The 27,406-nt window shown below is 40.6% G+C and overlaps 1 protein-coding gene across 5 annotated transcripts in view; it reads right to left on the bottom strand.

Moving 5' to 3' along the window:
• bcas3 (BCAS3 microtubule associated cell migration factor) overlaps positions 1–27,406 on the bottom strand; it is a 521,508-nt gene that overhangs the window by 381,726 nt on the left and 112,376 nt on the right. For all 5 annotated transcript variants that reach the window (XM_030152118.1, XM_030152121.1, XM_030152122.1 and 2 more), the window contains exon 14: positions 17,457–17,590. In XM_030152118.1, coding sequence (XP_030007978.1) covers positions 17,457–17,590 — 134 coding nt within the window. The remainder of the gene's footprint in view (positions 1–17,456; positions 17,591–27,406) is intronic.

The raw sequence follows: 27,406 nt of genomic DNA, 5'->3' as shown, positions 1-27,406 counted from the left end.
CTGTAATCTTTAAGCTGTGATGCATATGTATAAATGATAAACTAAGGCATAATATTGTTAAAATTGCACTGATTTTTCTTAAGAATTTTCAGGTTCATGTTTGTTCATGTTATGTTCAAGTACGGTTCATGGATGTCAACATTTTCATTACGGAATTTGACTTTTTTAACTCAAAAACAGAAAATACTTTGGGGTTGACATTATTTACAAATTCTTATCCTGTTATGTATATTATTTTACTGGTCCAGCCCACTTTAGATCATATTAATCTGAATGTGGCCCCTGAACTAAAATGAGTTTGACACCCCTGTTTTAGAAGATCAATGTGTGAATACCAGTATTAATTAATCTCCCATTAGTCAGTCATATCTATTTATTTATCCATTTCAGGGTAGCTCGGGGAATATTTAAAGTGTTTTTCACAGCACTTAGAATGAAATTTAATGCTAAATACATGCCCATACTAGCAAAAACGGGGTATTATGCAAGTTGGTATTGGTTTTTAGATCTAGAAAATAATTACCCAGTCCTTTGACTTAAAAAAAAAACAGAACCATGTTATTATAATTCTTCTATTCATAATTAACAACATCGCATGAATTTGAATATCAGCACTGCAGTGATTCAGTCTTAGGTCTAAAATAATTAGTGCCATGTTGCTTTTCTGTAAAGCAGCACACATTTGAGTTTGCTTTTATTCAACTGCTCTCAAGCACCTCTTTTGTTCATCAGTAATAGTAGTATTATAGTAGTAAAGTCTACTACTGTTTGCTTATTCAGTGACTTATTCAGCTCTGGCAGTACAAATAACTCAACGACTGAATTGGGACTCTACTAGTTAGACCTACACACTAGCATTATTTTAGTTTGATTTGTGCTTGTCTCTAATTCATTTTAGGTTAGTGTCAAATAATCACACCTGGAGGTTTTCACTTAAGTATCAAGGTTTCTTACTTCCCTCTTGTTTTCTTCTGACAACCTCTCACATATAACTGAAATGTGTGGAAATATAACGGTCTTTGTGGTTATGTCAACTATGTTGGCTGTGTAGGCTAGTGACTGCTGACTCAGGCCTAATTAACTGGTAATTGACAACACCTGTGACGCGGAGTGATACATCTATAGCTCTTAGGCCGAGTACTGTTGTACTGTATTAATCCTCATGTCCAATCAAATGACTTGTTTGGAACTATTGTATATTACACATAGGCCATTTCTCTGTACGTGTTCTTGTCTGTTCATCTGTTGTCACAATCTCATGAAACATCATCAGTCGGGGTCCAAAGTGCTGTCCCATATAAAAGTTCACACAAACCAAGAAGGCATGGAATACCTGGATATTGTTCTTGTCAGCTAGCTTAAACCAAGGATGCACTGGTTGGTGACTCGTGTAGACTTGGCTGGCAAATATCCCAACTAGGGATGTAAACAATTAATCGACTGCCGATTAATTGTCAGTAAGAATTTGCTTGATTAAATTATTAATTGTCGGTTAATTGCCCTTGTCCACCTGTCCACACCTGTCCGAAGGCTGCCAGTTTGTCCGCCCTGCAACGCCGCGGCTGGGACAGTCGGTCATCGAACCGGATCATGGCGTTGATGAGTTAAAAAGTCTTAATGAACATGGTGGAGCCAAACACAGACCGACCGTCTGTTTGTGGGAGCGGTGCACCCCCGAATAAATATACACACAAATGTGGGGTTAGGGATGTAACGATATGAAAATTTCATATCACGGTTACTGTGACCAAAATTATCACAGTTATCTTTATTATCGCGGTATTGTTGAAATGTGTTCAAAATGTTCAAAAAGTACTGATACACACACTGAAATATTATAACCAAGTTGTATTTTGAAAAAAACTAATAAAGTAACACATACAATGTACTTTCTGTTGCAGAAACATTCAAGTAATAACATGTAAACAACAAACATACAAATGTGCATTAAAGATGGCACCTTATGGACACAAGAGATATCTGCACCAGGGCTGGAACTGATAGGATTTGATCAATATCAATGCCATTATCAGTTCTGCTTATCAATCCAATTCCTTATCAATTCTCCTTTTGATTCCTGAGGTGTTTTTGAGTGTGAAAAAAAGTAGTTGGACAGGTCAGAGTAAAGTTTGTTTGAACATTTTCAGATCAAATCATTCCCAGTGTCACATATATACACTACTGTACACACAAACAGAAAGTGAAACACAGTCATATTTAACTGAACTATTTAATGAACAAATGTAAATATTCTGAAAGAATGAGGATTTTAAAACATATTAGGCTGACCTGATCCAGACTGGTCAGTGGTTCACTCCTGGTCAGTGTCCTGTGGTCCAGTTCCACTGAATCAGTGGGGGCCGGGGAGGGGTTAACACTAGTGCGGACCGGGTCTGTGCACTCACTTGCTAGGACGGACTGAGTCCGTGTGCGTGCTTGTTCGGACCGACCCGCAGTCGGACGGACCGGGTCCGTGCGGGAGCCCCTATCCCTGCATCTCTGCAGCTCTGTCCTGCAGGTGCCTTCACCATGTTTTCAGAGGCCAAACTTTACAAACTGCACACACACGCCTGGAGTACCGCTGCTTCTTCAGGAAATGAACAGTACTGTGAGTTTTCTAGGTGTGGTAATTGAACACGGTTATCATAATAATTAGAATTTAAACGGTAATACTAACCGTCGGAAATTTTACCGCGGTTTATCATTATACCGGTTATCGTTACATCCCTGTGTGGGGTCGGTATCAGAGCATTTTCTCTGGAGGTTGGTCTAGTCCACGGTCAGTGAGACAGAAGTTGAAAACATCCTCCTGTTGTGCCGAATTCTACTACCCTGCCGAAAACTGCTCCCCCTTCCTAGAGGACAATGTGCACCGAACTCATCCTGTCACAACTTTGTCTCCTTTCTGACTGTAGGGTCTGAAATTAACTGTCGATTATTCAACCTCTTCACACCATCATACCTGTGTAGCAATTAAGTCATGAATAATATTGTAAGATATTGCAGCTCTGTTTTTTTTTATCTGTTTAATATTAAAGAATCTGCAAACTGTAAGGTATATAAAACTTTCTAAAGTTAAATCTTAGATACACAACACACAAAATATATAACAATATAAACAGATACTGCTGAAAACTACATCACCCGCGGCTGGGGATGCAGTTTTCAGCATGGAGCAGAATTCGGCAGGAGATATTGCCGAAAACTGCATCCCCCAGTACAATAAGCTTGCGAAGCTAAAGGAGTGAACTGACTTTAACGGCTCACATTTGGAGCTTTCTGGTGTGACAGGGTGAATTTGGTGCACTTTGTCCTCTTCATGGCTGACTTAGGAAGGGGGAGCAGTTTTCGGCAGCTGCTGGCGATGCAGTTTTCGGCAGGGAGTAGAATTCGGCACAACACCTCCAGGCTCCCGATCTGGGCCACAGGTATGCCGAACATTATGTCCTGCAGTCACCCCGGTGGACACGGGAAAAAGCGGAGGCAAATTAAAGTTTGTGAAGCTTCAGGAGGTAGGGCAAAGATAGATGAGCCAAAAGTTTCACTTTCACTTCAGCGGGGGCACGGACTGCACCACACATAGTATTATAAGTAAGGCGGAAAGTGACGCACGCACCTCCACACCAACCGACCGACAAAATGCTCGCACGTGTACCCCCCCCCATTACACACCGCCACATCAACAGATGAATTCCACAGGAAACACTGACTGCATCCAATGGTTCAATAAATCAGTCATTTAGGAATATGACGTTTTTTTTCATTACGTGTATAAACAATATTTAGCTTTTACTCTTATAGACCGCACTGAAAAAGAAATTCAGGTTCTCAGGAAAATCTCCGCTTATCAATTAATCGCTAACCGATCGATAAGGTCAAACAACTAATGATTAATGGATTAATCGATAATTTGCATCCCTAATCCCAACATACATTTCGTGCTACCCTCAAATGCAACGGTGGCTTTTGTGACAACTGACCTCAGAAATGTTTTATTGAGTAGATGACTGTCACCAGATGATGTGATACAATGAGGCAGAATAGCAAGAAAATACCATTTTATTATCATGATTCAACAAAATGTGTTTATCCAGTTTTGAAGAATAAACAAAATGTATAAAAAAAATCTATAAATGGCATGTAAATAGTAGTACAAATGTACTGAAATCAAATGGAGTGACAAAATACGTTAGGGAGCTGATGGCAGAAATACAGCAGAGCCAGGGAGGAAAGTTCACAAGTATCAACTGTTCCAGTTACACAGTGACTGGAGTTCTTAGGAAGTGTGTTCTCTGGGGCCATTCTTACAAGACTGTACTCGCAGAGTTCACAAGGTCGTAGTCAGCAAACTTGATTTTGAGAAACGGCCATTGGTTTGTGTGCTGCATGTGTGTGTAAATAAAAAAAAATGTTAAAAATTAAAAAAAAAAAAACAACCTTTAATCCTCTGCTCACTGTGACCATTTACTTATGTTTGTTCCTTTTTTCCTTTAAAAAATACCATGAACTGGAATGAAACTGTTGGCAAGACACTGTTGTGTGTTGTCATCAAATCTGTTGACATTTGCATTATAATAGATGTTTTCCCAACAGCCTATAATTTGGACACAATATGGATATTACTAATTGAGTTGATTACAAATTTACAACAGAACATGTCAAAACTCAGTCCAGTCTTGTATTTTCCCAGGAGACCTTCAACGCTTTTAGCTGTGTCAGGTGATCTCACAAACTGCTGACAAACACTTAACATAAAGGTTCGCACACATAAATGGCAGCTTTTACAACGAAGTTGGCTAGAAGAGCTGGAACTACCAACAAAACAGGCTCAAATGAAGCTAAGTGTAACTGTCAGGACAACAGACCCTGAATGAATCCTGACAGGCGGCTCTCATCCTTTATATTCCCTGTTTGACACTCTGAACTGTGTGAGCAGCTTTATTCTCAAGAAGTCTTTTAAGTGCAATCAACATTTTCAACTCCAAACCAGATAATGTAAACCACCATAAACAGAGTTCCTGGAAATCACACCACAGGAGTAGAACTGTTTTCTCTAAGACTCAGGGCCACACCAGTGTGGTATATACTGCTTCACCCACCAATGTAATGTGTCTTATTCCCTCATAAACATTTGATCAGTTATTTGACATGTAAGATTGGCAACAACATCTCCCTCTGGCACATTTTTCCAAGTACTGTGTTTACAGTAGCTGGCTGTTTTGAGTGACGGTACATCTGACCAATGGACGCATGACTAGACAATCAGCATTGTACATTTGTGTGTTTTTTCAGTGACTGCCTTTTCACTTTCTCATCATTTCCCTGTTAGTTTACATCCACTGTTTTCATGGGCCTATGGTTAGGGTTAGACTTATAACAGAAGACATGTAAAGCCAGAAAGCATGCATTAGACTTCACCTGAAAGAGAATATGTTCAAGTTTTTGTGTTTAACATGTGCCTGAGACACAACGTAAACAACATCTCTTTAAACATGGCCTTAATGTAAACCCTGATCCTAAAGTGGGTGGCCAGTCCGAGTAGTTTTAAAAGAAAGCCCTTAGTGATGTTGAATATGTGCCAAGTACCAAAACTCTGAAAACACAGGTTTGAAACACTGAAATCATTACACTGTTCAAATCAATTGCATGATCTTAGATCTTAATTGATCTTAATTTGTCCTATGATCATATGTTTTCAGAGGGATCACACAGATTGTCATTAAAAAAAGGTGAATTTATCAGTGTGTGTGTTTACAGACATTTTAAAGAAGGTATGCACATCTGTCACTGCCCCCCCAGGCCACGCCCCTCTCAGTCAGACTGAGTGTCTTAAACCAACCTGCTCAACATGACGGAGTATAGCAGTAAACACAGCCAGAGCAAAGGAACATGGGAAATCTGAAATTAAATGAAGGACAGTTGGACTGGACATGGATCTGTACCAGCTACCAAAGAACAAGTGGTCCATGAACACTGACATGTGGACCCAAATGGAGGATCCAGACCTGATCCAGGGGGGAGGGGATCAGCACTATTTGGACCTGAAACTAATATACATGGTTTCATCAGGACTGACAACCAGGGTCCAAAACTAGGACCAGAACCAGCTGATCCAAAGGCTCCAAAACTAGGGCCCAGAACCAGCTGATCCAAAGGCTCCAAAACTAGGACCAGAACCAGCTGATCCAAAGGCTCCAAAACTAGGACCAGAACCAGCTGATCCAAAGGCTCCAAAACTAGGACCCAGAACCAGCTGATCCAAAGGCTCCAAAACTAGGGCCCAGAACCAGCTGATCCAAAGGATCCAAAACTAGGGCCCAGAACCAGCTGATCCAAAGGCTCCAAAACTAGGACCAGAACCAGCTGATCCAAAGGCTCCAAAACTAGGACCAGAACCAGCTGATCCAAAGGCTCCAAAACTAGGGCCCAGAACCAGCTGATCCAAAGGATCCAAAACTAGGACCAGAACCAGCTGATCCAAAGGCTCCAAAACTAGGACCAGAACCAGCTGATCCAAAGGCTCCAAAACTAGGACCAGAACCAGCTGATCCAAAGGCTCCAAAACTAGGACCAGAACCAGCTGATCCAAAGGCTCCAAAACTAGGACCAGAACCAGCTGATCCAAAGGCTCCAAAACTAGGGCCCAGAACCAGCTGATCCAAAGGCTCCAAAACTAGGGCCCAGAACCAGCTGATCCAAAGGCTCCAAAACTAGGACCAGAACCAGCTGATCCAAAGGCTCCAAAACTAGGACCAGAACCAGCTGATCCAAAGGCTCTAAAACTAGGGCCCAGAACCAGCTGATCCAAAGGATCCAAAACTAGGACCAGAACCAGCTGATCCAAAGGCTCCAAAACTAGGACCAGAACCAGCTGATCCAAAGGCTCCAAAACTAGGGCCCAGAACCAGCTGATCCAAAGGCTCCAAAACTAGGGCCCAGAACCAGCTGATCCAAAGGGTCTAAAACTAGGGCCCAGAACCAGCTGATCCAAAGGATCCAAAACTAGGACCAGAACCAGCTGATCCAAAGGCTCCAAAACTAGGCCCAGAACCAGCTGATCCAAAGGCTCCAAAACTAGGCCCAGAACCAGCTGATCCAAAGGCTCCAAAACTAGGCCCAGAACCAGCTGATCCAAAGGTCATTTCCAGTCGAGTGTGGACTGACCCCAGTGAATATATGCATGATCTACTGGGACTGAGCAGATTTACTGAGTCTAGTTCAGATCCAGTCCTTTATCCAACACAGATACTACTGCTGTGGACCAGCAGGGCACCACTGCATTCTGGGAAATTAGCAGATTTACACCACCTGGTTTAAATGAACACATTATTCTGGTAATATTATGGCTTTATTGTCAAAATATGACGACTTTAATCTCATAAATGAATGATATTTTCATGAGTTTCTTTTTTTATAACTACGACTTTATTGTCATAACATTGTGATTCTTTTTGTATTCGACTTTATTCTCATAAAATTACGGGTTTTATATCCATATTTTCTGACTTTCTTCTGGTAGTGCCCAGTGTTTTTCTTTTCTTCTGTGGTCCTAATACTCCGTCGTAGCTTTATTCTCCAGTTCCCCGTATTTGTAAAACTAGGTTGGCCTCAGATTCAGTTAGTTTACTAATCATGTAGGAGCACAAGGTTCACAATCACAAAATGAAGACAAAAACCATGAAAGATCTGATCATGAAACCAAGAGCTGCACTAAGAAGGAACATTAGCCAAAACAATAGGTCATTTAAGGTATGATTTTACCCAACAATACAGCATCAATTAATGTTAGCTGACACCAAACAGGATCCACAGATCTAGGTTTGGTTTCCTGGATTTGTGGATCCATCTACTTCTCTTTTCTTTTCTTTGTCTTTCAGTGTCTGTAAAACGATAGCTCCCACTGCTTTAAGAACCTGTTCATACAATCGATCACACAACAGCTCTGCCCCATTTTTTATTTTTTTTTATTAAATATTGTTCTTCAGTTTAGACAGTATTGAAGCCAGTGCTGTCACTCATCTCCCTCTTTCTGCCACTCAGTGGGTGAAACAGCAGTGACTTCCACTAGCGGTGACGTCACGTGCAGACCCTCTGTAGAGTGTTGCCTTAACTTATGGGTTTAAAACATTAACAGTGTCACTAGCACAGGTTGCTAAACTAATGTTATATCAGTCTGTTTTCTAGTAATACTTTGTAGTAAAGTGTTCTGTTTCAGCCTTCATTGACTTGCAGGGTTTATGTAATGTATTGTTTAGCTGCTGTTGAAGAAATTATGACAGAATTATCATAAGTCCGTCCGCTGCAGGTTCCTGTCCAGAGCTAAGGCACACAGTCTGTCTGACTGACACAGACGTTGTAGAGCAGGGTGTCAAACATACAACCTGCAAAACCTGTACAAACAATCCTTTCACAAAAACTGTGAATAACCTGAAATGTCTTAAGAGAAGTGCAATTTTAACAATATTATTCCTGTTACTAAATGTAACAGTGATCTTTAAATTGTAATCCACATGTGTAAATGATAAACTGATAAATATGGTTAAAAGAAAAAATTTCAGTTTGTTCACATCATTCATATTTTTTAAAGGATAGTTTGTAGATGTAAACATTTTCATAATGTAAGTTTATGTAATTCCCCTTGTGGGACAAATAAAGGCATATCTTATCTTTACCTTTTCTCACTCTAAAACAAGTGTTTCTCATCGGTGGCCAGGGGGGCACTACCAATGCAACAAATATAAGCTCCATCAGAACCCCCCCCCCCCCCCACACACACACACACACACACTTTACATTATTCACATTATTTATAGGTTACTATTTAATTATTTTTCTGTCCCAGCTTTGAGATCATATTGGGTTGCATGTGGCCCCTGAACTACCATGAGTTTGACACTGCTGCTTTAAAGTTTATGTTAGAGTGAAAACATTTTTGATTCATTATAAAAATCCTATGGGGAAATTAGCCAACTGAAATCTAGGTGGAAACACTGCAGCTATTTGTATACAGATATATGGATCTGTTTATTTTCTTCATCTAGATGTCAAAACACTGTAATAAATTCAATCAAAGGCTTCTGGTCAGATACAACGACATAAAGTCATCACACAGCCTAAGGCTCCAGAAAGAAGAGAAAAATAGATGAAAACCTTGGTTAGTTGTAAGTTGTCTATATGATGGTAACCAGGATGTGAGAGAATTTGATTCAGGTTCTGGATTGTGATTTTTCACATTTTTAACATCTTTAATTTCTGGTATTGTTTTTAGTTCTGATTTGTATCAATCAGCTCTCAATTAATTTCTATTTTGCCAAACAGTGCTTGATATTATGATTTCCATGTCCTTCGTTGAGGTTTAGGTCAGTATCTATGCACAAAAGCCTGAAATTTGGTCGGGCTTTTGTTTAATCTCCAAAAAGAAAAAGACGTTACTTCCATTTTCTACACTAAATTGAAAATACATTATTGAAAAAAACAAAATGCTTCCTTCAGATTTTTTTTTCCCCAACCACCACACAGTGAACAATAATATGCACAATGGCATTAAGCTACATTAAACTCACACCTCAAACCTCACACTGCCCTCCTTCAGGTCATTAAAGTGATTGTATGAAGGTGTGCAACTCACTAGTGAAAAAAGCCCTGATGAAGACCAGAGGTCGCAACATGTTGGCTGTATTTTAAAAGACTGCCATGAACTAATAAAGGCATTTTATTTTTACCCAAATCCTACAGTGTGCCTTGGAATATTTTTTGAAATCTAGCATTCTTATACAGATTTTTTTTTTTTTACTCTAAATAGAAAAAAACGTTACTTCCATTTTCTACACTAAATTGAAAATACATTATTGAAAAAACAAAATGCCTGCTTCAGATTTTTTTTCCCCCAACCACCACACAGTGGAGAATAATATGCACAATGGCATTCAGCTACATTAAACTCTAATGTGCCAGAAACACTAGCGTGACAGGGATGAAGTGTTTGTCACACAGATAAACAAAGGCTTGACAAAAGTCTAGCTGGCTGAAAGGGTTAGACAATAACTTTAGCCAAAGGTGACAATGTGATAGGAGCTTGTTCAGGGTTAAAATAAACGACAGAAAAAAAAGAAGCTGATGGCGTCCTTTGTTAGTCCTACAACTCCAAAACCCTGACTGACTCTCAAGGAGCAGATACTTGAGAAGATAGGATCTCCCTGAGTATGTTAGACACGCAGGAAACCAGACAGATAGGCTGCAAGAGACAATACCAAGCAAAGGAGAGTGGGATAGGGAAAATGAAAAAAAGAAAGACAAAGGAGTGAGGTGACAGACGGACGAGGTGATAGCGGGCTTAAACAGCATCCATCATTTGACAAAAAAAAAATAGGGGCTGCAGATTGTGGAATTAAAAGAGGAGGTCTGAAAGAAAGTTAAGATGAGGAATGTCTAACTCTTTGGCCAATAAACAAGCATGTCGGCCAATCAGAGAGATAGCTGCTCTACCTGCAGGCCTTTCTAATCTTTTGCCAGGTCAGACTAGGTAATTGTCCCCAGCAATGACAGTTAATGGGGCATCCTCTGCATACCAGACAGTTACTTGACTTCACAAAGACGAGTGAAAGAGAAGGTCTGACCTCTTACTTCAGCTGATTAGGGATGAGAAAGGGCTACTTTGTGTGTGTTGTAATTGGTTATAATAGACCTGTCAGAGCTCCAACTGTAAATGGATGTCTGGACTTCACTGTCAAATCCATTTTATTAGACAGGAGATGACCTCAAGCCTGGCTGAGACGGTGCCGTCACACTGCGACAGGCACAAATACATCAAACAGCTGTCAAATGTTAATTTAAAATGGAACAATAATGATTCGCACTCACACATGTGTCAGTTCAACAAATTTCTTTTTTAACTTATCTGTTGTGGATGTGATCGACATAAACAGGAACATACTGAGAATTTTTTTAATTTTTTTTTTTTTTTTACCTGATTTTATATCAGTGTCACTGTACAGAGAGATTAGGTAGCTCCATTCACCTGAGAAGAACTCTGAAGGAATGAGGGGAATGTGACAAAGATGGACAGAGTGATAAGACCAAAGAAAGAGGACAAATGTAGCACTCCTTTACAAGGAGAAGTAGTCTGCAACAGAAACTAAGGCAATATTTTACAGGTTCTTCAGTAAACATACTACAGCATAAGTTGTTGGCAATAATTAGATCAACATTATGTCCAATGTGTAATGGTTTATTAGTTAAGTCTTGATATGTTCACCTCATAATGTGACAAATAGTGTTATGAAAACTGGAGGCTTACGCTGTGTTTCATTTATTGTGAAAGTTCGAAGTGGCGTATAGGATTGATGTCACACCAGAAAACCAATATAAATACCCACTCCAGCCCAATCAAGGTTACTAGCAAGGTTCTAATAGTTTTGGATTTTTCATTCTAGTTTAGCTTTATTTAGTTTTGACTTTTTTTCTCTAATTCAGTTTGTTTTAATTCGTTTTTAGAGCAGGTTTGCTAGTTTTTATTAGTTTTCATTCTTTCTAAATGCTTAGCTTTAGTTTAGTTTTAGTATTAATTTCAGGTTTATCGTCTCTTTTCTCTTCTTCTCTGTGGTCCTATTCAAATAAATCCCAGACAGGACTCTGCTGCTTTCTCCCAACTTTAGTCTCCATGTTTCCAGGTAGAGTGGGGACCAGAAGACGACTGGAAACCACAAGTGAACACAAGTGACGGACCGTCAAGTGTTGTATGGTGACAGCACAGAAAATTGCTAGAGCGAAATAAACTGATTTCGTATCAATCCGAAGTTGACAAAGATGAAAACGAAGGGAATTTTATCCATAATTTTTATACATTTTAGTTAGTTGTATAAGCTCACAATACAGTTTCAGTTAGTTATCGTTTTTTTCTTGTAATTATAGTTTTTATTTATTTAAGTTAACAAAAATGTTTTTACAATTCTAGTTTTTGTCATTTCGTTAGTTTTCGTTATTTTGTTAGTTTTTGTTAACCTTGGTTACTAGTACCAGTTGATAACGCAGCACTAACAGGTATTATGCTGGTTCTGCAGGTAACAGTTGGACTGTGCTGCATATAAGACTGATTTAATGAGATGCAAAGAAAAAGACCAAAGAAAATTAAAACTATTTCTTTTCATCTGTCACTGATGCTGAAGTGCAGAGCAGCCAACTTGAATTTTGGTAAAAATTCAGTTACAGGGTGAAGTTCATTGAACTTTCTGAACAGGAAATAAAACTTTACTGGCCTCACATCTGAAATGGAATGCACCATGGCAGCAAATGAGGGTTTCAACTCCCACCATGGCCGCATATGTGCTTTCAAACACTTTTTAAAAAATGTCTGTGCTCCAGGAAACTGACCAATAAAAATGTCTTTTATAAAGCCAGAGAATAGTGTCCAACACAATACAAATATTTTATATGTGATGAAATCTGTTGATGAAACCTGCTGATATACTACTCAGCTAAAATGTGCTTAGAGGTCTTATTTGTGTCTTTGTGCATAAGAAATCAATCGCAGTGAATCCCCAAATGAACTTTGTGTTGGTAAATGACAGTTCTGCAAATGTACAGGATTTCAGTTCTGTTCAACATGTTGATGCTCATATGAACTATGTTTTCAGCTCAAAAATGAACAATTTCATCACAATTCATGCTATATTTTCATGTCACAAAAGGACAAGTTCTATTTGAACTGAATTGACCTGAAAAACAAATCTTCTCTTCTTTTCGATTCCCCAGTTTTTCTTCCCACATTCTCTCCTCCATATCACATGTTTTATTTGTACAGGTTCAATCTGGAGTATGGTGCTGATCCATCCTGCTTCTGTTCCACCAATACATACATGAAGAATGGCACACAGCACTGTTTATATCAACAGGTTTCTAATAATAAGCATTTTTATAAAGAAATAACAATTCTATATTGTTCTTTCCTCTTTAGTCTGATGCTAAACTATCCAATAAATAATAGTGCTCCTAGTTTTTGCACAGGGATCATTAGTGTAAACGCTGACATGGCTGCAGAGCATCAGTATGATGGGATCCACAACAACCATGTCACATCCGTCCACTGACACATTTAGGGTTTTTGTGTCAGCTGGGATTGTTTTAGATCCACAATACCAACATTTATGAAGAAGAGCACAATTATCAATAGTAAGTCTATAAGTTTATTCCTAATAAAGTACTGGGACTGACCAGAGCATCATGGGTAATGTCACGTCCGTCCACCAGCAAAAGTTTTCACATACACGTGCTATTCCAAATCCAATATTTATGAAAATAGAGCTTCCACTGTCAAAGAATATCAGTAGTCTGTGCACAAATGGATTAGTATTATTTACACACACTTCTATGACTTTATGACAACTGTTTTTTTTTGTTTTTTTTGTTGACAAAAATGGACACTCATTTGACCCCCTAAGGAAATTTTAGCCGTACTACATTAAATTGAGGTTTTAGCTGTAATGGTCGTGATGAAACATGTTAACCTGGTGTCTGACAAAGTTCAATTCCTATCGATATAGTTATCTTAGTCACACAACTGCACAACAAACAGCTTTACTGGTGGACATTAGGTTCATCAGGTTAGCAAAGCAGGAATCCAGAAAAGTTCTTTACACGTCACGCAGTAACCTGCAAAACCTACATTCACACACCAGTGAACAGAGTTCTAGCCTATCCCTGAGCTCAGTTCAGAATGATAACTTGATTAAATTTGATATCTTCAAAGGAATCTGGTTACTACAGGAAGTGAATGGTAAAGGCACTGATAGGGATAAAGCCCGTATGTCAGAGTCAGCACTGATTGTGTATTAGTGTAGGAAGTGGAGCAGTAATGTATTGCCATCTCAGTGGCTAACACTCTCCAGTCGGCCCTGTGGCTCAGAGCCCGTCTACACTCTGGTTCTCCTTCAGCCCCTTGTTGCCGTTATCAGCTGCAGGTCTGTTTACCTGGCCTCGGGTCACTGACAGCCAGCCGCATGTTTGGCCACTGGAGACAGATAAGGCGTCTCTCCACCCATCTAACTGAAGGTGTTATCACTCTTCAGTGGTGTGGCTCAGTGTGTGTGTCCGTTGGTGGTGATAACCCTTGGCCCGAGCATTAGACTAAGGCCGGCCTTCGCTGTTTACAACGGGTTGGATCAAAGCAGGCTCAGTGTGCAGCCGGTCAGCGGACCTGCTGTTTGGTCATATATTAACTACGGGCAAGCTTGCCGCATGTTTGTGTGCTTGTGAGAGAGTGTGTGTTTTTCTAGTCAATAACCGTGAACCGAACAAGGCCTGAAGTACTTCTGTTGAGTAAGCACTTGTAACTTGCACTGCATTCTTTACAAATCATGGCTGACAAAAATGGAAATGTGGTATAGAATATTGAACTAACCTGATCTGATCTATTATTCTATGCTACAATAAATATTAATTACATTATAGAAATGGCACGTTGACAGTTTTATATCTGCTGGATTCTGTATTTTCATAAAGGGTCAGAGCTGTTAGAATTGACACAGCAGCGTATCATGTTCACTTAAAGCTCTGTTACTCATAAGGTGCGTTCCGTATAGCCATTTTATGAACAGCTTCAGATTAAAAAAATGAATAGAGAGTGAAATAGTGAACATTTAACTCATTGGAATTGATCAGCTGGCTGAGCCTTCGCGTGTAGATATAGCAAAAGAGTGCTCTACTTCCACTGTTAATTATTGTGATGCGTAAGTATGTTGATGACACAACACCACCTAGATTTATTTAGTCCAAATGAGTTAATGGAAATACGCATTTTCCCGTGAGCGACTTTTCAAATGTTCATTTCAAATTGTCTTGCAATTTTATGGAAACACAGCATCTGTTCCATAGCATTCAGTCAAAATATCAAATGTTACATAAAAACCCACATGAATTTGTTCTGAAGCCACGAGCCCCATGAGGCTGTGTTTTGGTGTTTTATTTTTTAGAACTACTAAGTTAGACATGTTAGGCACAACTTCAAGCCTGACAGCGTTTCAGAAGATTTGTGCTTTTTCTGGAGATGCCTGATTCTTGCAATCTGTTTTCTTGTAGTAGTATGTTCAATAGTCTCGTTCTAGTTTGTGTGACAGTGCAGATAATTTCTGCTCCCTCCGTCAGATGATTTCTCTGTCTCCAAGCCAACATCAGAGAGGTTTTGTACAGTTCTTGGAACACTGGTCTGAAACCTGCAACTGGACCACACAGACTGTTTGACAGTCCCAGCTTTGTATCTTGATTTTTCCAGCTCTTCAGATTCTTTTTTATTAATTTATGGTTGTCTTCTTTCTACATTTATCTTCCGTAACTGTCCAATCCATGTTCGATTTATGGACATTTTAAGACTATTTGGTTAGTGAATAAACACTGATGTAATGCAATCACCTGTGGTTTTTTGGGTTTTTTTTTTTTTTTCGTTTTACCATAGTTTGAAGGAAGATGAGCCAACCATCATCAAGAAGTGTCCCTACCCCTTTTATGAATATGGAAATACAGTCTAGGAAGTCCCTTTAAAAAACTATCAATTTAAAGATGGATTTTTTTTTTTGATTTTTCTGGAAACATAACACAAACATATTGTGTTACTTATTCAGTCATTTGTTGTCAAAATTGCAAGCGATTTTGCAGGAACACAGCACAGACATTAGAGAACAAGAAGTCATGTTCCTTCACAGTCACCCATTACAGAGGCCCTGCCCATGAGCCAGACCTAGGGAGGGGCTCAGCGGTGAGTGTTTGGTAGCTGGACAGGGCTCTGTCTGAAGCTGCGACAAGGCCTTTGAGCTACGGTCATGAGCTGTGGGTAATGACCAAAAGAATAAGATGACAGATCCAAGAAGCAGAAATGGGTTTCCTCTGTAGGGCGCCGAGGTCCTCCCTGAGGATGAGGACTTCGGCTAGTTGGAAGGAGTTCAGAGTCGCTCCTCCACATCCAGGGGAGCCAGGTGATAATGGCCCATTCCAAAGTGCTAGGAGGTAGGAAGTTTCAGACGTCCAACTAAGTCAAATGCATTGGAATGCCTGTTGAAGCCGGAGGAACTACTTGCAAAGTGGGGCCAGATTGAACTACCCCCACCTCACCACGGATCAACAACGTGACGTCAACATAACAATGGTGGCGCAGAGAGTGCAAGTTCACAATGAAAAAAAAAAAACTTCACAATGTATAATAACCTCATCCATAGTTTTGCCTCTTCCATCTCGTTTGTGTATGTGAGAGTATTGAACTGTTGACGGTCAAAATACCGCTTCAGTAAGAAAGCAAAAAGGAGCTTATACCTGCCGTCCTCCATATTTGTTGTTTATGTTTACCATGGATTGTCTGGAATGGTTTGAGGTGGGATGTAGTTAACTCCAGGTGGGATGCATCCTACCTCTCAGTACTTTGGGAAAGGCCATAACAACCCTGGTTGGGATACTCCTGGATACCTCTCCTGGGGAAGTGTTTCCAGCCAGCAGGGGGCCACAGAGCAGACCCAGTACACGCTAGAGATGATGTCTCAACTGAGCTGAGAATGTCTTGATGTCTCACTGGAGGAGGGACGTCTGGGCTTCCTTGTTTAGTATACTACCCTTGCGATCCAGACCCACATTGGGTCAGACAGACAGGATTTACAACACTAGTAATCCAACACAACAGGCACTTGCATGTGCTTGACTGGCTAACACTGAAGTAATGTCGCATACAAGCTGAATAGGTTAACACCTCCCAGGAACCAATTTTACAGGAAGTGTTCTGTTAGATTATTTACATATTGGATTGTACTGCACCAACCAGCAACCAGCAGAGAACACACTGAGATTACTTTAACCACAACCGCACAGTCAGCATCTTCATAATGTGTCCTATAACAAAAGCCAAGCAATTTCTCGAAGATGTTCTCATCAAGTACTTAAATTTGATTAGGCAGAAGAAAAACAGGGACAGCTGGGAAATGATGCGTAAAAATGTCACCTTCCATTTATTCAATTTGCCGCACAGAAAAGAGTGGCGGGGGGCAAGAAAATTTTCAGTGGAGTGGTGGTCGGATGCAATTTTTAAGTTGTCAGGGCTAATTTTTGTCATAAATGTGTCTTTCTTTTAAAAGTATGGCTTGAGAGCTGTTGAATAAGAGATATTCAGTAGTTTTTTTACTAGTAATAGATAACAAGCCACCCACTGGGACTACAGACCTGATGGCAAACTAATATTTGCATACACCTGATGCTTTTAAGTCAGTGTGTGTTGCGACAGAACAAAAAGATGATGATTGACTAACAACACCAGAGAGGCTTTGGTTCTGTCGAAATCCGAACCAGTTGACTGTTGGTTTCTGTGGTTACTAATGCTCTGACTTAAATCTGTGATTATGTTTGATTAGGGATGAAATTGAATGTATTTAAACAGTCACTTTAGTGGACCTGTACTGACAACTATAATGTCTGTGTGCATGTCAAACCTTGGCCTCTGTCTCCCCACGATGCAGCGTATACAGGTGGTGAACAGCACTCTGTACAGATGCCCAGGGGTGGGTTAGGATCTGGAAGACGTGAAAATCATGGCCCAGAGTGTCGGCAGTCACCAGCAGCATTCCTACAAGAGAACATAAAGTTATCAGTAACTGAAACAACCAGTTACAAGTCTACATGTTCATAGGACATGTTAGGAGATATATTTTCTAAATGCTTCCTTATTTTGTTTTGTGATGTCAGAGAAACTTACCCTGATATTGTCATGCAAAAATTATGATTGCGATACAAATTTTGGAATAAGTTTGGAATGTGACTGCCCCAGGTAGTGGTATGTTTAATAACATTTTGGTACGAGTACCGTGCTTTTCTTATCAATAGCATCTAAGCCATGTGACCTTGTGATTCAAAATTCTGTCCTCAAATGTGTAACCTCATGTTCTCCAGATGGTGCACTTCTTCATATTGGATAAAAGTATTTAATAATATTTCTTGACAGATATTGTATATTTTCGTCAACGTTTATAATAAACAGACCATAGACAATATTTACATTTCAGAGTAGATTTTGAACCAATAAGTCATATGGCTTGGAAAATACTGGGACATATCATATTTAGGAAGAAACATTACCAGTAAATAAAAACTTTTCCAACATCCAGTACAAGGGTAAAGAAACTAGTACATATCAAGGATGCCAGAGCATATAATAGGTGAATTACCACTCTCACATCTATCGGAGAATATCAAAAAAAACAAAAACAAAACAGGACTTCAGCTTTCTGTTTAATATGAATTTCTTCTTTGTCCTGCAGTATAGAAAATGATACCATCTTTAAACATTTTATCATCCTAAATATCAAATACGTTTTTTTTTTTTCCTAAATAGCCATTTCTGAAAAGAAAAACCTGGGTCCATACCAGACATACACAGACCATGCTGAATCATATTTAGTATTTTAGGCCTTGACAAGTCAGTACTAAGTTAAGTGACAATCCGTGCATTTACATGACAACTTTTCTTCCTGGTTTAAACTGATTAAAGGTTCGATCCTATTTCAGATGTCCATGTAAACACCTTATTCCAGTTGAAAAAGAAAAGTTTGAATTAAATTTAAACCTGATTAAAGTCACTGGTTTAATCCTCTTTTAACTGCGCTCTAAATTCTTCCTGGACATGTAAACCCTTTATTCCGTTTGGACTTTATTCCTTCCATTCTGCACATGCTCAGTGTCTTGTCCTGTGGCGATGACGCACACATTCTGCGCTGGTGGAAGAATATGTACTGCAGTCTAGTTTTCCCAAAGCGTTCCAGTGGGCTATTCTGATGGGATCTACCAGCCTGGAAAACCCTGAAGGAACAGTTCAACACTGGCTTTGAATTCATTCATTTGTCCTGAACTAATGAGTTCCATAAGTGGGACAAACAGTTTGCACTGCAGTGCACCGATTGACTTGTTCTTGCAGCCCTTCCGTTAGCTTAGCTTAGCCTAGCTTAGCATAACGGCTTCATTCCTCTGGTCAGACGTAGCCAGGCTTTTAGAGGTGATTTGTAGAATTTTATGAGTGATTTTGGTAAATTCAGTTCTCCCTAATCATTCCTTTAGTCCACTGGGGTCAATATGATCACAAACTGAGGCTCAAATCATGGTCATGTGACTTACTGCAGGAATAAAATCTGGGCAAATAAAAACTAATGCAAAGCTAAAACGGTAAAGCAAAGCTAATTTAGCGCATGCATCCCTTCCAGCAAAAAGATTTTCCACCTTCCGTCAACACAACAGTCCCAAGATTGTATGAGCGCAGTAAGTCGCAGATCTAAAGAAATAATTGGAGAGAATCGGATTTGACAAAATCACTTACAAAAGACAACAAATCACCTTTAAAAAACTGGCTACGTGTGACCATGGAAATGCAGTGACTATGCTAAGCTAAGCTAACAGAAGGGCTGCCAGAACCGAATTGAACGTTTCTCATGTAAATCTTTATTCGGGTTTAACATTTCCATGTAAACAGAAGAGAAAATACTTTAGTTTCGGATTAATTTCTTCTGGAAAAATAAATTGGATTTAAAAAACATCATATAACTGTACCCAATCCTTTAAATCTGTTTGAAATGCATGTTATGTCTGATTTAAATGCTCTAATTCTCATATTCCATGCCTGACCTATTGTTGATCAATTTTAAAACACACATCTCATGTTCTCGGTTATGTTATGCTAAATATTAACTTTTGTATGTCAGATGACAAAAGGTGCTCTGATTTGCGTTTATAAGTGGCCATTGGTAAAATGGTAAAAAATCACAAAGGTTCAGCCACCAAAACTTTTAATATGCATTACATTCCCACTGCTCACACGGAGGGAACCAACACACGCTAGACAGTATGACAGAATTACTGGGCCTTTAAAACAAACAAACCAGCCCATTAAAACAAAGCGAGCTATCAGTTGTCGCTGTCATAAAACCCAGCCTTCCCTTGCACGATAGCTCAGTCTGGTTAAACTTACGCTCAAGTCGTGTGCTTCTCTGAGGACAGACAAGATGATGAGTGTCTGTAAAAATAAATAAATAAATAAATAAAATAAAAGAGCATCTATGTGTCTGTGCAAGTGAATAGATGTCTGGGTGTGTGTGCACAAAATGTTCAACCACAGCTCAGCACAAGTGTAACCCCCACTGACAGGCCCATTCATTTGGTCCCATTTTATTTGAAGCTTGTCAAACTGCAAAAAGTATAGGCCCTCACCATAAACAACATGCTCAACAAACCACACCAGAACAAACCCAGATCTAAACTGGCTCGGTTAGGAGAAACACCGCACTGCTTTTCAAGCACAGCCCAAAACCCATCCCCAGAAGCCTTTTGAGATGTTACAAACAAACCTGCAGTGCAAGGCAGTAACTCAAAATGTTGGAAATGTGTCCCAGATACAAAGTCAAAGATTTGAACAAAAAAAGGTCCAAACTTCTGACATTTGACAACTTCCAGAAATAAATGATATTAAAGTAATTAGTAATTTTCCACCAAGTTTTTCTTCATGGAATCTTTTATGTAGATGCTGCAGTAGGTTTTAATTAGTGGCTGGGCTTTATTGGGTGGCATGTCAAATGTGAAAAGAGGAGGCTGGAATGGCATGAGATTAAAAGGATTTAGCAACACGTGCGAGGGAGATGGAAAACACTCCCTCTCTGGAAAAAAGCATAGCACACTACAAAGTTTGCACATTCATTCAGAGTTAAAAGTTTCTATTTTTTTCTCAATCAACTTTACAAAATGGGTATATTCAAAGATGATGAGGAGGTGGAATGAAGGAGGTATGGAGCAGATAAGTGATGGGGTCATGCAGATGATCAGAAGTTTAGAGAGAAAAGCAGAAGCGAAGCCAAGTGAAGTGTGCATTAAGACAGCGGTTAGCTATTCATGCTGTATCAGAAGGAGCAGAAAGCCATAGAGCTAAGGCCCAGGGCCTGTAAACTCTTGAAAACCTACGCCCCAAACGAGGTGCCAAGCCACAAGAAGCATTTGCGTCAACTGGGAATACAGAGAAAAAAGGGACGGGGCCCTACTAATTATAGAGTCTGGAAACGGAAGCGCAGGGTGATTAGGAGTTGAGGCGCTGCGGTCTGTTTATCTGGGAGCTTCCTCTTGCTCTCAAAACTTCTCTCCCCCACACTCCACTCTTTCTTTCTTTCTTTCTTCCTCCTCTCTCTCTCTGTTTTGGTGGGGCCCCGCCCACCCAGCGGCAGGAGAGTCTGGCCCCTGGGTTTCTGACAGATGAGACTTGGCCACTCAGTTCTGGCCAGGGCCGGCGTTTCTCTTTTGCTGATGGTAGAGTCTGGGCTCCAAAAAAATAACAGCTCACAGAGGCTGGAGTGCTTTGTGAGCGCGAGTGCCCGAGGACTTGGGCTTTTGTGGCCTTGTTGAAATACAGAGGCCCTCGCCGAGAGGCGTCAGTCGGTTAGCCCGCGGGAAGGCCAAATTAAAAAGTAGCTGAGCCGCTCAATGGGTGAAAAGAGAGGGTTTCGGGGAAACCAGAGGCTGGCTGGAGCAAGGTTTGACACGTCCTATTTATAACACCTCGTCCCTGAGGTTACAGTGTTATTTACGATGTTTGAGTACCAAAATCGCTGGCACACACACTTAGACATACGCTAAACTAGAAGGGACGACCTTTAATTTACCATGTGTGCAAGACATGCGTCTGTATTGGACATGAGGGAAGTGATATAATCACTTCCATAAATATCTGCTTTTGCTTTCTTTTTTTTTTTCTTCCAGAAATCTTTTTGTTTTGCTGCAGGCTTTACTGTCCCATCCCTGACCATCCAAACAGAAAACATCTGCTCAATCCCATTAATAGTGGGAGGATGTTTCATTTACAAAGTGGTTGGGGTAGCTTTATTCTTGACAAAGGCAGATGGGACTAGGGAATGGGAGAGAGAGAGAAGCAAGAGAAAGAAATGGAGAGAGCAACAAAGAGGGCAGTGATTTCCCTACTTGGCAACACAAAAGGCCACAACAAAACTAGTCCACTTTTTAATTAGCAACACTAGGCTCAAAAAAGGCTTTGAAAATGGGGAAAATCTCAAATTATAACCATGTGGAAGGCATAAAGCTTACAAGATGGAGCACTTGGGGGATTCAGATAGCTTTCCTGTTACCAGGATGCATAAACTTCAGAGCAAATGAGCCTAACGCAGAAATGAAAGGCTATCCATCGTAAGACAAGGCTTTGTCTTTAGGGCTGGTAATTTGAGTGGAGGGGGGGGCACTGTGTGTGTCTGTATATACTTATACATATGCTGGACATACACAGTAAAGCGTCACTCTGTTCTAATCTATACACACAACTAACCAATGTGTTGCCACAGCTACTACAACTGCCTATAAATCATTCATGATCATTTACCTGCCTGCATTTCTCCTACTATCCATTCACCAATCCTCAAACCATACTTTATCAACGCACCACTAGCATTTTCTAAACTTCAGGAGAAAAAGAAAAAGAGGAAGAAAAAAGTGGAAAAAAAATTGGTCGAAAAATTAAACTGAAACTGCTGGAAAAAATTTTAATTATACATTTCTGCACACAACAGATATGTACTAAGTCTATGTAATTTGTCCAAAAAAAAAAAAATGTTGCCATCATACATTCATGAGAATCATGTACTGAATCACTGATGGATCTTCTACTTTCTGCCTCTGACATAATAGCTATGAGGTCGTTGGTGTGGATGCAAGAGATAGCAGTGACTGGAGTTTGCATCCTGGCTCCTGTAATTTTCAGGTTCAGGCAATAAAAGATGTTTGGTTAGGGTTAGGAAAAGACTGCGGTTTGGGTCATTTTGGTATTTTACTAAATACATTGTAAGACATTTTTTAATCACATCTTCACTGACTTTTTCAAAACTAAATAAAACTCTGGTACATTCCCCTGACTCTACCCAGGAGCAGTAAGTTACTTAAATCCAACTGTAAAACTCATTAAAATATACACAAATATATCTGAGACAGGTTTGAAAAAAACATAATGTTGATGTACACATGTCTACAAATGTTGAATTCTAAAATATTAACATTGTTACATGTGGTTTCCAGAAACATATAACAGCGACATTTTAATCAGTTAAATGGGCAGAGAAACGTAGGAGCTGATCTTCCCAAACATATGGTCTAAACCTAAAATGGGTCACAGAGCTGTTTCTATTGGGTTTCTAACTGACAATAAAATATATGCCAAAAATCTGTATAGATTAAATGGTTAAACACGAAAAAGACAGGCAAAAATGATTTAAGAGACAGTATTTTGCCTGCACAAAAATCAGTCTCTTAAGTTTGTTAGGGTTCATTAGCATTTAAATGATTTGTTGTGACTTAGTTGATCATGGTGTGTCACTGTCCAGAGCTCCAATTACTTGTCCATGTTAGAAGTGGTTGTTGATCTTATCTCACAGCTATCAGTTATTGAGGTTCCAACAACGTACATTTATTCAGCATTGTTTAGACAGTGGAAGAGTCTGTAAAAATTTAGATATTATGGCAGTTCACGATATACCTAGAATTATGCAAAGTTTTGTCCCAAGTCGTAATAAAATCAGAGTTTAAAGTTTGTCCTTAGCTGCATAGACATGATGAACTTTAAACTACAAGTTACTCAGTAGAATAATGGAGTAATAGCTCAGTATGCCTCCATGACTTTAATGCAGGAGACTAGGGTTCAAATCCCAGCCTGGGAGTGTAAAACAACATCAAGGTGGATCCTTGGGCAAGGCCCTTAACAATATACAGCTTTATCTTGGAATGAGGGATTCCTCCAATGGTAGAGGCATGCCGGCTTAGACAATGCCTGAGACAACAAGGTCCACTTTAGGTAGGAACCAGAGCACCCTGATGTGAAAGTAGCTACTCAAACCAGACACTCAGGGAGCAGGGCAGTGCTACAACCTGGGCAACCCAGTGACATATATGCAGAGAATACCTGAGGAATGGTTACTTTGAAACGCCACATCTCCACTGACTAGGAAACAGCTACTAGCGCAGTGAATATCAGAAAGAGGAAGTTGCTATCACAGTTAGAGATTGATCAGGAATGTTGTACCTCATCCAAGGTACAAAGATGCTACGGCAAGGGGGAGGCAGGATGACAGGTCAGCTTGGGGTGGCTTCATCATCACATCGAAAAATCAAGATTGGCTTAACACAAGCTGACCTGAGAGAGCAAAGAAACAAAGTATCAGGCCAGTCTGATAATTTATTTGTGGGGGACCTACCACAAACATCACTGATGTATGCAGCAGCAACAGTAATTCTAGAGATGCTCGGCTGCAAGATGAACAGTGTGACTAGTCAGGAGGAGCATGGAAAAGATGCAGAACTGACAATCTAAAAAAAAAGAGCTGCCCAAAAAATATAACAAGCTATCCACAGCTGAGGCACTGGAGACTGCTAAGATCAGGCTCTGAGCCCTCGCTGCCAGCCTAAAAAAGTACACCAAAGAAGTAGAATAAACAAGATGTTACCCACCAACCCAGCCAAGGTGTACTTTTAATGGCATGGTAACAAGGTGACAACAGACCCACCCAGGGTTAAGACAGACAGGTGGCATCACATAACACAAACCCCCAATGGCTGATAGACTGATAGGCAGAGCACAGCAACGTCCCAGAACAAGATCCAGGTGTCATGGCCCTAGCAAGAATCCAAACAAGAGTGTCCAAAATGAAGAGCTGGACACCAGGGCCCAAGTTGATTCATGTCTGTTGGCTTAAAAATCTGACTGTGCTCCATGAATGCCTAGCAGCACAAATGAAACAGCTGCTAATGTCAGGTAGCCACACAGAGAAGGTAGCCCTAGGCTGGACAGTCCTCATCTTGAAGGATCCCCAGAAGGGAACAACACCATCAACTGCCAGTCTATAATCTATGTCAGCACAACATGAAAGCTCCTAACAGGTATCAGGCACAGGAAATATGCCAGGTGAGCCGAGCACCAGCTACCGGTTCAAAGGACGACTGCCAGAGATTGTAAAACCAGGAACACAAACACGTGCACTGCCTGGATTGACCACAAGAAATCTTATGACTCAGTGCCACATGCGTAGATACTGGAGCGTCTAAAGCTGTATAACAGGACACAGGACACTAAAGACCTGATTTACTAAGATCGCAAATAACGGGCGCAATGCGCTTGCTCGTGCTAAAATATGTGCGTGCTATTGATTTGCGTGTCAGGGGTGATCAACTAAGACTGCCTGCGCAAATGACAACAGGCGCAAAGTCTTGGAGACTGCCCTAATTAAAGGAGGATATTGCGTGCGTTACTGGTTGTCGTCATGGAGACAGTGCACTGTAAAAACTGCTCTGGGATACGCCAGCACTCATAAATATGAAATTGTTTTTTTTCCACACAGAGGGGTGAATCGTATTTCTCTGTTGTTGTTGTTTATCAGCAGTGAAGTGTGTTATTAGTGAAATAAATACCTTCTCTCTTTATGTTGCTCTGTATGGTGAATGTATGGTGAACGAAAACTTTTAAGTCTGTGGGCATGATAAAAAAAAAAAAAAACACATCCTCTTATATAGCCGGTTCAGGAGTCCAATCACAACACTGTGGACAGTGCTGTTTGTGTGTGTGTGTGTGTGTGTGTGTGCATGTGTGTGTGTGTGTGCATGTGTGCATGTGTGCGTGTGTGCATGTCTGCATGTGTGTGTGTGTGTGTGTGTGTGTGTGTGTGTGTGTGTGTGTGTGTGTATGTTGTGCAGTGCTAGAACCCGTTCCGTTCGGTCTCCCTTGCATGCACGAGAGAGAGAGAGAGAGAGAGCGAGAGAGTCGTCTCTCAGTAGTCAGTCCTGACCTAATGGTGATGTCCCATTGGTGGAACCGGGCAGGCCCATAAAGTGGGGGGTCAAATGTCTCAAATTATTATTTTTTTCTCCTGTCATTCCAAAAATGTTGATGTGAAAAGAACAGATTGTTTCGGTGTGTTGCCTTTGGCTGAGCCTATGCGCCTCCTCGCTCTAACACCTGCAGCCAGTTCATGGTGAAGCTGTGCCAGTTCAAACCTGCCTTTCAGACACGCAAAATTTAGACGCAAAATCTGCCACCGCAATCAGTTTCAGGTTTAGTAAATCACATTGCACGCACTAAATAAATACTTGTGTTTACTCCTCCCAATAAGTTCTGGCAGAAACGCCCATACCGCATATTCATCAGGGCAAACACGCTAAATGGGTTGCGTGAGCTGTTTTGCCCATTTGAGAGGCACAAACCTCGGTGTGCCCTTTTACTAGATGAGCTTCAGTGTGTTTTTGCATGCGCAGTCAAGTTTGCGCATGTTTTTACACACGCAAACCTTTAGTAAATCAGGCCCTAAGAGCCTTCATCCTGTACTCTATGAGGTCATGGAGGTTGACTCTGGAGACCATATCAAAGCCAGCTGCATATGTGAGCATCAAATATGGCATATACCATGGAGATGTTCGGCATAAGCCAAACCGCTTCAGCCAGATCATTAATAAGGGTAGCTTCAGGAACCAGTTCCAAACTGCACCAACCATCTGCAACCTCCTCTACATGGAAAACATCAAACTGTATGTGAAGGATGAGCATGACACCTGATTCACCTCCCTCAGAACTACAGCAAAAATGTTGGGATGTCATTCTGTCTAGATAAAAGTGGGCGGATGGTACCTAGAAGAGGGCAATAGAGGCCAGGGTCTACCACACCTGGCAAGACTCCAGGTGAAGGCTGTGCAAAGAGGCCTCTGAGACAGTGGCAAACATGACAGCAGGGTTCAAGATGGTGGCAGGCAAGGCATACATTTAGCATCCTAACCAGGTAGTGGGCACAGAGCACAGGAACATCTGTACCGAGCATGGACATGATGGGAGACATCTCCAAAGGTGATCGAGAACAAACAAGCCCAGATCCTGTGGGACTTCTTGATCCAGACCGACAAGACGGTGATGGCCTATCAGTCTGCCGTAGTAGTGGTCGATAAACATGAGAAGACAGCGGTACTGATAGATGGAGCAATCCCTACACACATGCATATATACTTGGCACCATTAAAAATGCACGGGTCAGAATATGTATATTTGGAGATATATTAAATTAACTGGTTTGGGGTTACCTTCATATTACAGAGGTAAGCATTAGTTATTAGAGAATGAATTGTGGACAAATTGTGATCAACTTAACATGTTTACTCAATGCACTGTACACAGGTACTCAGAAATTGAAAGTGTCGTCATTCAATACCAGGTGTGTCCACCTCTGGCTTCCAAACAAGCAGTGCAGCGATGACACATGGAACTGACAAGTCACATGATCCTGTCCTGAGGGATCCGAGCCCGTCTCATGTACTCTGGCACTCAGATGACTGATTGTACTGCGATGACCGCGCAGACGGCGAGCGACTTCACCACGGCTCA

Source organism: Sphaeramia orbicularis, chromosome 13 (assembly GCF_902148855.1).
Source record: "Sphaeramia orbicularis chromosome 13, fSphaOr1.1, whole genome shotgun sequence".
Taxonomy (NCBI): Eukaryota; Metazoa; Chordata; class Actinopteri; order Kurtiformes; family Apogonidae; genus Sphaeramia; species Sphaeramia orbicularis.
This window is presented reverse-complemented; position numbering and strand designations above follow the sequence as displayed.